Source organism: Monodelphis domestica, chromosome 1 (genome assembly GCF_027887165.1).
Source record: "Monodelphis domestica isolate mMonDom1 chromosome 1, mMonDom1.pri, whole genome shotgun sequence".
NCBI classification, from domain to species: Eukaryota; Metazoa; Chordata; class Mammalia; order Didelphimorphia; family Didelphidae; genus Monodelphis; species Monodelphis domestica.
The window spans coordinates 532365291-532378340 of NC_077227.1; the positions used below are offsets into that span (position 1 = coordinate 532365291).

Here is a 13050-nt window from a genome sequence, read left to right on the forward strand (position 1 = left end):
TCACTGATTTTCATACAGCATGTTCTATTTCCTTTCTTTATCCTTTTTCACTGGCCATCCCTCATGTTTGGAAGGCATTCCCTACTTATCTTTTACCTCTTAGAATCCTTAGTTTTCTTCAAAAGTCTGCTTGAGTATCACGTAAAAAGTAGTGTTTGAGCTGAAGGAAGAAACATGGGAATGAGAACTGGAATGCAATGAAAGAAGAATAATTAAAAAGGCCTGTTTAATAGAAGTATAGAGTATATTAAGGACAATAGTGTTTAGTAAAGCTGGAAAGGTGGCTAGGGCATGAAGGGCTTTGATGTAGCCAGGAGGCACAGTGGATACAATGTTGTACAAAGTGGTTGCAAAGCTCAAAGGAGGAAAAGATGAGCCTAGAAGATAGGATTATCATTTTAGATTTTGAAGTCAGCTGCACATAGTGTTTGTCCAAAGCTAAAAGAGTTCTAAATGAAAAAGAAAGGAAGAGAAGACAGTATTTAAATGTCAGATATGAGAGTTTGAAAGATGAGATAGGGAGTAATTTAAGAAATTGGAGGGGAACTTGGACAGTTGACTATTATGGGATCTGGAGGAGTGAGTTAAAATTTTTTTCTGTATTGAAATATTTTGTTTTTATGTCACCTACATATTAGGGTATCCCTCCCTATTATCTTCACTGGAGAGTCATCCACTATAAAATAGAATTTAAAAAATGGTCCGACAAAACCAACCAACCTAAGGAAAAAGTCTAACATGATATGCAGCATTTGAGAAATTTAGTCCCCTACATAAATGAGGAAGAGGGTGTTAGATAATCTTTTGCATCTGTTTTGTGATCAAGTTTGATCATTATATCCCAGCATTCACTTTCAATTGTTTTGTTTTTCTTTCCATTTTTTACTATTGTAACCATCATGCAGAGTGTACTGTTTTATTGGTCTGCTTATTTTACTTTATGCAATTATATGTCTTTCCATGCTCCTTTTCATTGATAACTTTTATCATTTCTTACAATAGGGAAATATTCCATTATATTAAAGTATCACAAACCATTATGAAATTTGCTTCCAGTTTTTTTGTATTACTACCCAAAATGCTACTAAAATATTTTTTGTATAAATGGAACTTTTTTTTTTACTTTTGTCTCAAACCTCCTTGGAGGTATATAAATAGCAATGGATCTCTGGCTCAAAGAGTATCAACATTTTCGTAAATTTCCTTCCAGAAGGGAATTTCAACCAAGAAATGAAAGAAAGGGCTATTCCATGCTGTCAAATGCTTTAGAAAGGTCAGTAAAGATGGGTATCAAGAAAAAGATATTAGACTAACAAAATGAAACAAGAAGAATTATAGACAGAGTAGCTTTTAAAGTTATGTTAAGTTGTGTACTAAGAAGAAAAAGAAAGCATTTTATTGTAAGATTTAAATTAATATCCAACAACTCCAAGTATTATATTTTATAAGATTTGTTAATAATCACTTGAAGTAGAAGAAGCAAACAAACAAAAGTAAAAGCCTAAGTAAAAGCCATGTGAGTGAAATTCTCCTGCCTGGCACTCATTCCACCACCATAGCCATGTTTCTGGGAGAAGAGACTCAGAGGGAGGAACTACACAAAAATTATATCTTCCCTACATTTTCATATAACATGAGAAGGAGCATGTCGAACTGGGATTTAGAATTCTGGGGAGAAAAATTATAATTATACAATGTAATAGTCAATCTCATGTGCTATCTTGCTTTTCTCTTCATATATATACGTGTATATTATATATATGCATATGTAGATATACACATTCATGTTTTTTCTCTCTCTTTCTCTTTCTATATATATTCACATACACACATATGTCCCATATGTACAACCAAGGAGAGAATAGAACAAAGGAGATATAGATGGAGATAAATTATCTCACTTGAGGAAATGCATGAGTCAATTCAGTGGAGAACTGTGAGGTGGATGGTGGCAGGTAGCTCTTCAAACTTATTCTCATAGGAATTTGTTTCAAAGCATAAATAACATCCACACTAGGGTAGCTATAGAAATCTATCTTACCCTAGAGAAAAATAGAAGAAAAGGGGGAATAAGAGAAAGGGGAGAACAAACAAAAGAGAGGATGAATTGGGGGAGGTTGTGATCAGAAATAAGATGTTTATTAACAGGGAAAATCTGAAATGGAGAAAGAGAAAAGGATAAATGAGAAGAGTAAGATGGAATGAAACACATAATTAGGAATCTTAACTGTGAATGTGAATGGGATGAACTCACCCATAGAACAGAAAAGGATAGGAGAGTGGATTAAACACCCAAATTCCACAATATGTTATCTACAAGAACCACATTTAAAGCAGGGAGACACACACAAAGTAAAGATAAAGAGCTGAAGTAGAATCTTTTTTGCTTTATCTGAAGTAAAAAACAAAATCAGGGGTAGCAATTATGATTTCAGAAAAAAAGAAAAATAAAAACTGATGAAATGTAGAGATAAAGAAATTATATCTTGATAAAAGGCATCATAGGCAATGAAGGAATATCAAAACTAAACATATACATGCCACATAGCATAGCATCTAAATTGTTAAATGAATGGCTACATAAGTTACAGGAAGAAATAGATAGCAAAACTATACTAGTGGGGACTTCAAATTTTCCCTCTAAGAACTAGATAAATCCAACCAAAAAGGAAGTAAGAAAGAAGTTAAGAAAGTAAATAGAATTTTGAAAAAAATTAGATATGATAGACTTCTGGAGAAAATGGAATGAGAATAGAAAAGAACATATCTTTTTCTCATCACTATAAGACACCTTCCCCAAAATTGGCCATGCAGTAGGGCATAAAAGCCTCACAATAAAATTTAGAAAAGCAGAACTATTAAATGAATCCTTAATGCAATAAAAGTTATATTCAACAAAGGGTTCCAGAATGAAAGGCTAGAAATTAATTGGGAATTGGACAAACTTATCCTAAGGAATGAGTGATTCAAAGAACAAATCATATATTTTTCAGGAGAGAAAATGACACCAAGGACACAATGAATTAAAATTTATGAGGTACAGCCAAAGCAGCATGTAGGGGAAATTATATATCCCTAAATGCATGCATCAATAAAATAAAAAAAGGGCAGATGAACAAATGGCCATGCAACTAGAGGATACTAGAGTTGTTTGCCATTACTTCTTCAGTTCATTTTTCAAATTAGGAACTGAGGCAAACAGTATTAAGTGAATTTCTGGGGGTTTAGGTGTGTGTCATACACTCAGTAAATGTCTTAGGCTAGATTTGAATTTAGGAATATGAGTTTTTTTCTGATTCCAAGTCTGGTGCTACCTAACTGCCTCTTATGAAAATTAGAATTCACCAAAAAGAAGCTAATAACTCCATGAGACATAAAGAAATAGTAAAGTCAAAATTCTGCAAAAATAGAAAATGTGAGATATCTCATTATAAAAACAACTGATCTAGAAAACAGATCAAGGAGAGATAATTTAAGAACCACTGAACTAAATAAAAGTGGTTGCCACTCCTGAATTTCTTTTAAAATGTTTTTTCAAAGTTGTTTGGAAGATAATTTGGTAGAGATAGTTGAGTGCCAGTTTCTTCTCTTATATCTTGACTCTGCCCTGATTCAAGTATCACATTTCCCCCAAAAACCTATGTATAATCCTACTGGGGAAAATTTGAGAGTAAATGAATTAGAGAACTGCTAAGCATTCATGAAGAAATATCAGAGTTGAGGGAAAATTTCAAGTTGTAAACATAGAAGTAAAGAGAATCGTGAAAAGGTAAATGTGATCAAGCAATGATAAATGAATAAGCAAGGTAAACTGGTTGCATTCTTATATGGAGAGATGTGAAACATGTAGCTCCTCTGAATTTTATTATCAAAAGAAATCAAATACGGAGTTTAAATTAAAAAAATTACCTGATAGTGATTCTGTTATTTTTTCTATTGTACAACTTGTTTTTTTTCTATATTATTATAATCTTATAAAACCAAAACCCCCAAATGTATACTGAAATAAATAAGTGATAAATCATATGTTTTCATGTGTATTTCTACTCCAACACTTCTTTATCTGGAGGTGGATAGGATTCTTTTTCATAAGTCCCTCAGAATTGTCCTGGATCATTGTATTGCTGTTAGTAGCAAAGCCTATCATATTTGATCATTACAAAATATTGGAATTATTGCATATAATGGTCTCCTGGTTCTGCTTATTTTACTCTGCATCATTCTATTATGTATCAATAATCTTTTAAAAAATGAATGGAAATGGTTGTGAAGAGAGACACACTGGTGTGGGAGTGGGGTAAAGGGAAGGAAGAGAAAGAATGAGGAAACTCTCACATAAATGGAGTGGGAAAATAGAAAATTATATTACAAAAGGGAGGGAGTAGAGGGGAAGAGTGTGTGACTGTTGAGCCTTGCTTTCATCTGAACTGGTCAAAAAAGGGAAGAATAGAAATGTACACAGAGTTCAGTAAGAAATACATTTCATCCAATGGAGAAACATGAGGGAAATGAATAAAGGGAAAGAGAGGGAATAAGAGAGAGGGAAGATTGAGGGTGGAATTAATCAGAAACAAAATATTCTATTAAAGAGGTGGTGTAGAAAAAACATAAAGAAAAGTATAAGAAAACTGAATGGAGGAAAATACACGTTACCAGTCATTTAAATGTGACTGTGAAAAGAGTAAACTTACTCATTAAATGGAAGAAGATAATAGAATGAATAAGAAACCAGAATCCAACAATGTGTTGTTTACAAGAAACATACTTGAAGTAGAAAGAAAGAAAAAGAAAGAAAGAAATATACATACAGAATTAGAATAAGATGCAGCAAAATCCATTACATTTCAGCTGCAATAAAAAAGACAGTGGTAGAATTCATTATCTCAAATAAAGTAACAACAAATATAGGCCTAATTGAAAGAGAAAATCAGAAATTATATTTGGTAAAATAAACCATAGACAATGAATTAAGATCACTACTGTAATAGTTAGAGGGATAGTTCCAGGGGATTAAAGAAGTACAGGGGATAAGGAAGGTTTTGTAACAGGGAATGGACAAGTTGAAGGGAGAGAAGGAATATGGCTGCCAGTGAGGTAAAAGGAGAGAGATTCCCCCTACTGAGAGACAATCTTTGAAAAATGGGGGTTCCCGAGAGATGGGCCAACTATGATAGCCTGAGGGGATGTCTTCTCTATTGATTGATGTTGAAGATACCCCAGAGCAGGTAAGCAGGGACCCTCCTGAGAGACAAGCCTCCCCCCAGACCAAAGTCTCCCAGCAGGGGTCCAATAAGGACCGTTTATGGTTGAATGGCTGTCCTTAGGTTCAGCTCCCTCTATGTTCCCTGAAATGATAGTCCTCTTATCTGACTGCGGTTATTTAAATAAAGACTAATTTAATAACAAGTGTGGATTAGGGAGGTATCAGGGAAAAGGGAATCAGGATTTCCCTAGGTTGGGTTTGAGTCTCTCTCAGTTTTTGAGCTGAGGCCAGGGGTCGCAGGCTGGTTGAGGGTTTCTTTTATTTCTGTCTATGCTAATCATTGCTAGTTTTCTTAAGTTCAAAGTCTTAGCAGTAGACATCATGAGGAAGAAAAGATTCTGACCTTCAGAGCTGGTCAGGCCTGTCTCTTTGGTCTGATGCCCCTAAAAGACCTGCCTTACAGTTCAAACCGCTCCCCTTCTATCCTTTTGTTCGATGACATAATCACAGGAATCCAGGTAGAGCACACAGTTGGGAAAATCAGGAATAGAGGTACTTCTTTCCAGAGACAGGGAGAGAGGCTCACAGTCAGAGGGTCAGGAAAGAGAGAACTTTGAGAGCAACTGTCACTCTCCAAGTTCCCCTCCCCCTACCGACTATCATTCTTGTCAATATCTTCTCTCTAACATTCCAATTGCTGTTTGTTCCATCTGAGTGGCAGAAAGTCCAAAACTTGTTTCAGTTTTCCTTTCTACAATACCAAATATATAGGCACCAAATGAGATAGAATCTAACTTCTTAAAAGAAAAGTTAAGTGTGTCATAGGGATAGTAAATTTATAATAGTGGAGAATCTCAACTTATACCATGAGAGCTACATGAATTTAACAAAAAACAAACAAATTAACAAAAAAGAAATAGAAGAGCTGAATAGAAGTTTAGAAAATTTAGATATGAGAGACTTTTGGTGAATATTTAATGAGAACAGAAAGGACATCTTTTCCCATCTGTTTGGCACCTTCAAAAAAATTGATCTTATATCAGGGCCTAAAATATCACAAAAAATGCAGAAAGACAGAAATATTAAATTCAACTTTTACTGAACACAATGAAATATAAATTATATGCAATAAAAGACCAGGGATACAGAGATTAAAAATTAAGTGAAAAGTAAATAACTTAATCTTAAAGAATGGGTAGGTTAAAGAAATGTTAATTTTCATTAAAAATAATGACATGCAACATACCAAAATTGTAGGATGAAGTCAAAGTAGAACTAGAGGAAAAATTCATATCTAAATGTAGTGAATCATTAATAAGAGAGAGAAAGAGCATATAAATGAATCTGATTTGCAATTAAAAAAGTAGAAAAGCAAAAAATTCAAAAGTTTCCATTTAACACCAGAATAGAAATCTGGAAAATCAAATGATAGAATAACAATATTGAAACAAATAAAAAACACTGAATTAATAAATAAAACTAGGAACTTTTTCTGGTGTGAATTTTAGATTTACTTCACCCTACTTAGTCTTTAGAATTCTAGCAACCAGGAATATATATACCCCCACTTAAGGATTAACTGATGAGGATGGCCTATTACTGACATGTGCTAGCAAGTGACAAATCAGAAACAACTGACTGACCCCCTGGGCTGTCCTAAGCCAAGCTTAAGCTACCATTGGTAAATGTGAGACACAAGAAGTGATGTAAAGAACTGCCTAAATAATATTTCACATCACTTCCCCCCTCTCCCGCCCCTCCCCCCCTCCGACATTGGGCTTTCACCAGGCTTTGGGAGCTAGATCGGTGATGTTGAGAGCTCTGGGTGGTGTTTCAGTGTGCTTGTGGGTTTTGGCTTTGAAGCATGGTTTAGGTGAGGCATCTTCCCTGAGCAACCTTGGTGATTGGTAAGGCTGCTGATTCCTCCTTTCCTTGACTTCCTAAAAAGGCAATATCCTCTGAGGCAGTGCCTCATCTTGGAGGGGCTGGAAGTCAAGCTAGATTTAATCTTCTGAGAAGGCCCCTTGGCTGAGGCCTCTGAACTCCCTTTAACTTACTTCAGACTAGAAAAAATCTCCTACCCTTACCCTCTTCTCCTTTTTCTTAATTTCTTCCTTCTATTGTAATTAAACCACAATAAAAATCCCAAATTGACTTGATTATTTTATTGGGATTAAATTTAAATCCCTGGTGACCACTAAAATAATATATTCAGTCAACAACCCTAATTTTGCCCCTAAGACTGGGGGAGTAGATATTATTTATTGAAGAAAAGAAAACCAAGTTACCATTTTTTTAAAATATAAAAGGTTAATTCACAACTAATGAAGTTAAATTAATCATTAGGAGCTCTTTCATCCAAGTACATGCTGATAAAATTGACAATCTAAATGAAATGGGTAAATATTTTCAGAAATATAAATTGCCAAGATTTTCAGAAGAGGAAATAGAGTATCTAAAATACTCTAGTTTATAAAAAGAATCTGAACAAACCAAAAATGAATTTTCAAAAAAGAAAAGCCTAAAATGAGATGGATTTACAAGCAAATCCCACCAAATATTTAAAGAACAATTAATTCCAACACAATATAAATTGTTTGAAAAAATATGAAAAGAAGATGTTCCATCTAATTTTTCATATGATACAATTATAGTCTTTCTACTTAACCTAGGAAGAGGCAAAACAGAGAAATAAAACTATACACAAATATTCATAATGAATATTGATGCAAAATTTTAAAGTAAAATGTTAGTAAGGGACTTCAGCAATATAATCACAAAACCATACACTATCACCATTTGGGATTTATTACAAGGAATACAAATCTGGCTCAATATTAAGAAACAAATATGATATACCATATTTGCAACAAAAACAAAACAAATATATGGTTATATCAATAGATGCAGAAAAAGCTTTTGCCAAGATCCAATATGCATTCCTATTAAAACACTAGAAAGCAGAAGAATAAATGAAACTTTCCTTAAAATAATAAATAATATCCAAAACAAAGAACAAGCATCTGCTATAATGGGAATAAGCTAGAAATCTGATCTGAAGTAAAACAAAGAGGTCCATTTTATCATTGTTATTAGTCAATATTTTACTATAAATATTTAGCAAAAAGACAAGAAAAGGAAATTGAAGGAATAAATATAAGAAACAAAATGGTTACTCTTTGCAGATGATATAATTTATTTAGAAGACCTTAGAGAGGCAACTAAAAAGTAGTTGAAACAATTGGTAACTACAACAAAATGTCAGTATATTATGCAATCTGTTAATCAGTAAACATTTATTAAGCTCCTATTATGTGGTAGGTAATGCTAAGCACCGGGGATACAAAAGACAGAAAATTTAATTTAAAATAACTATAGCGAGTATAAAATACTTGGGAATCTATCTGCCAAGACATGTACAGGAAACATGGACACAGTGACAAAAAGCTCTTGTTTCCCCAACAAATAAAGACAGATCTAAACAATTGGTTAAATACAAATTGTGTATAGGCAGGCTGTATCAATAGAATAAAAATGATAATACTACTCAAATTAATTTATTTGTGCCTTTTCAATAAAAATATCCAAGGATTATGTTAGAGAGTTAGAAAAATATAACACAGTTCAGCTAGATGAATAAAAGGTCAAGACTATCAGGAAATTAATGCAAAAAATGAGAAGGAAGTGGCCATGCTGTATCAAATCTCAAATTACACTACAAAGCAATAATGATTAAAAAAAATAACTTCATACTGTGTAAGAAATGGAGAGGTCAATCAATGGAACAGATTAGGTATACAATATATACAAACTACAGAGTAGCCAATTGTTTGATAAACCCCATAGTTATTAGGAGAAGAACTCATTATTTGATAAAAACTTGAAAAGAACTGGAAAGTAGTCTCACAGAATCTATATGTAGAACAATATCTGACAATGTAAACGAAGACAAGCTTCTAATATGAACAGGATTTAAAGAAATGATTATTCTTTGTAATAAATTAGAGGTGAATTAAGAAATTACCCTTTAGATTTATGGATAGAGGAAGAATTCATGACCATATGAGATAAGAATGTTCATAAGAGATAAACGGGATAGTTTTGGATACATAAAATTTTAAAGGTTTTGTACAAATAAAACCAATATAATAAAAATTGGGAAAAAATCCAGGAAATTGGGGAAAATTTGCTGCAACATTTATTTGGTAGAGGTCTTATTTCTAAGATATATAACAAACTGATTCAAATTTGTAAGATTAAGGGCCATTCTCTAAGTGGTCAAAGGATATGTATAAGTAATTTTCAGTGTGAGAAATCCAACCTCTCAATCATCACAAAAACAATGTTCTAAATCACTAGTAATTAGAGAAATGCAAATTAAAACAATTCTGAAGAACTACATCATAAAGATTGGCAAAGAGGCCAAAAAAGAGGAAAAAATGATGAATGCTGGAGGAGCTATGGGAAAGAATTTCTATTAAATGCCCCGTTGGTGACGTTACTGTTCTAGTCCTTCTGTATAGCTCCTTGAAGCTATTATACATATACTTATACTTTGACCCAATGGTATTGCTGCATGTCTATATTCCAAAGAGATTAAAGAAATAGAAAAGGGACCCTTATGTACAAAAGTATTTATAACAGGTCATGAGGTAAAGAATTGGGAACTGGAGAACCCATCAACTGGTGAATGGCTAAACAGGTTATGGTATACATATATGATATAAAGTTATTGCTGTATAAGAAATGATGAAGGGGAGGGTTTTAGAAAATCCCAGAAAGATCGGTATGAACTGATTCAAAGTAAAATGAACAGAACTAGGAGAATGATTTATTTCAGAGAGGTTGAGCATGTGGCACCATGGGCTGCATGTAATCTATAATACTTTTTTTGAGTGTGCCCTGAACCAGATTAAAGTATTATCAGGAAATATTTAATACAATAAATAAAAACACAATAATATCAACATATATGACAACCTAGACAATAGCACACTTTAAAACTGTCAATATGCAGTGCACAGAGATCCATATGTATGAATGTTCATGTACACATATATGTAATATATATACCTATATGACTATATACATGTATTATATATGTATGTATAAACCAATATCTATATGAGAGAGAGAGGAGACATGGCTAATTTGGTTTCAGTTGACTAAACCTATTTGTAATTAGTTTTTTTCTCAATGGGTAGTAGGGAGAGAATTCAGAAATCAAAATAAAATTGAATTAGCAAAAGAAATTTTTTTAAAAAGCTGGATTTATATGTGAAGTTTCAAATCCCCGATCTGCTATGTATTAGTTACATGACCTTGGGAAGTCGCCTAATGCCTCTAGGCCTCAGTTTCCTCATCTGCAAAAAGATGGTGTTGAACTATATGTCTTCCAAAGTTTCTTCCAGTTATAAATCTATGATTTAATGAGCAAATTACAAAGTAACTGCATTATTAAGAGGTTGCCAGGATATCTCAGTAGGGATCTAAACTTTCTTGGAGTTTTTACTAGCCTTTCCCATGGAATTATACAAGGACCTGCTGACACATTTGCTAAACCTTTTTTCCAGCTGCTTAAATCATTTCCTGTTCCTGTTTCTAATTCTGACATTTATCCTTTCTCTCACCACAGACATATTTGGCACAAAGGAAACATTGGGCATGCAAGAGAAGAACATCCTGGACAATATATCCCCTGATGTACTAGAAGCTTATGGCCAAGACTACATCCACTCTTCAATTTGGCCTTTCCTCCAAACCTCAGAAAAATGCACTACAGACTTCTCCCCCATATTCACAGACATACTGAATGGCATCCTGTGCAAGAACCCATCTTTCTTATACACAGCAGGAATGTTTTCTTACCTATGTCATTGCTTAATTTTCTATTTTCCTGTTTCAGTTTTTGATTATGCTTCAAAGAAAATGTTCCCAACTAAAACTCTGCCCAAAGCTTTAACATGACTCAAAAGCAGACAACATGGCAATGAGTTTGAATCAAGAACACATGTGATACCCAGTGGAATCATGGGTCGGCTATGGGGGCGGGGGTAGGAAAAGATCTTTGTCTTTAATGAATAATGCTTGGAAATGATCAAATAAAATATTATTAAAAAATAATAAACTCAAAAAGTAGAAAGTAAAAAAAAAAGCTAATTAACTCTGACACATTGATTATCAATAGCAAGGGTAAGGCAATTCCCAGGATGGGGCTTGTGAACAATAGTGTTAGAAATCAATCCCAAGCCCCTCAGGGTTACTCCTAGAATCATAAGGAGAGTTATAGTCATCTATTCTCTGAGGATCCAATCCGCTAATGTATGAGTTGGGAAAGTAGCTCTGAGGTGGTGCAACACATTGAATGCTAAAAGCTTTGAGGACAAATAATATTTCAGATCTTTACCCCATTTCTGAGTATACCAAGACACAGAGCAGTTACCAAGCTGAATCTGAAATCAGGAAATTAGCTTGTTTTCATGACTTATATGACACTCTTACCTCTTAGGGCTGGTAAATCAGAAGCAAGTTAGACTGGGAAAAAGTCAGACTGACAAATAAATTACTCAGTCAGTAGTTTTCATTATCTTTCATCATCTTTCCAAACCTGCTCAGATATTTTTGACGTATTTGTTAGGCAGCTTACTGCCTTGGTCAAATCCTAAATGATTTTGTCCAGTCTGAAATTGGGCCACCATAAATAAACACACCAATGTCTTATACCAGTGAACTCATGGCAGAAATCCATAGACACTGGATCTACCAACTATGAGGAAGGAGGATGTTCATTACCAAAGGTTCAAGTTGGCCTAGAACAATCATAAATTCATAGAAATAAAAATACTCAAATGAAGAGAACCTCAGAGACCACCCAGTCCATCCCATATTTGAAAGAGAATTCTCTACACCATGCCCAGCTACTCTAATGTTCTTTTTGAATGTCACACTCAGAAAAGAGCACAGTACTTCCAGTGGTGTTCTAACCAATCATAGCTCAATGATATTATCACCTCTTTCATTCTGGACACTATGCATCTCAATACTACTTAAGTTAAAAAGTTTTTGGCTGCTATATCACACAGTCCCCCATTTTGAACTTAAAGAACACAAAAATTTCCTAGATTTTTTCCCATAGGAACTGTTTTCTACTGATGCTTTTCCATTTTTATATTTATGAAACTGATTTTTTGAATCCAAGTTTTTGTGAGATAAGCCTGAATTTGGACAGTAGGTTTAGGAGGTTTGGATTTTTGGTTTTGTTTCTTTGGCTAGCAATAGGCACTTATGAACCATAAAGTGTAATGATCAATACAATGTTGCAAGATAATTCCAAAAGACTCATGACAAAAAATGCCATCCACGTCCAGAGAGAGAACTAATGAGTTCTGAGGGAAAACTGAAATGTGATTTTCTTACTTTCTTTAATTTTTTGGCCCTTTTTTGTAATGTGGCTAATATGGAAATGTTTTACATGATTTCATATAAATAATTAATATCACATCGTTTCCTTTCAGGGGAGGGGTGGGAGGATGGGAGAGAATAGGAACTCAAAATTTCAAAAGAAAAAATATTGAAAATAAAATAAATAATAAATTAATAAATATTAACAAAAAAGAAAAATCCAATGTATAAAAATACAGGAATTAAAAAACATAAAATATGCCTATAGTCAAGAACTGAGGGAAGTGCTGAAGGTCATTTCCAGCTGAGGACAATATTTCTGACAGTCTTCTTTGTGGCTAAGCCAGTATTTCTAGAATTCAAATCATTAGCCTGGCAAAGTACCTGGTGGGGATGAACCAAAGATATGTCCTCAATAGGAGTAATAGCCCCAGAAGTCCACCGAA

At 33.7% G+C, this 13050-nt stretch overlaps 1 protein-coding gene across 1 annotated transcript in view; it reads left to right on the top strand.

Moving 5' to 3' along the window:
* HSD17B2 (hydroxysteroid 17-beta dehydrogenase 2) overlaps window positions 1–12720 on the top strand; it is an 88306-nt gene extending 75586 nt beyond the window's left edge. The window contains exon 5 of the mRNA XM_007476123.3: window positions 10839–12720. Coding sequence (XP_007476185.2) covers window positions 10839–11170 — 332 coding nt within the window. The 3' untranslated portion in view covers window positions 11171–12720. The remainder of the gene's footprint in view (window positions 1–10838) is intronic.
* The last annotated feature ends 330 nt before the right edge of the window (window positions 12721–13050 follow it).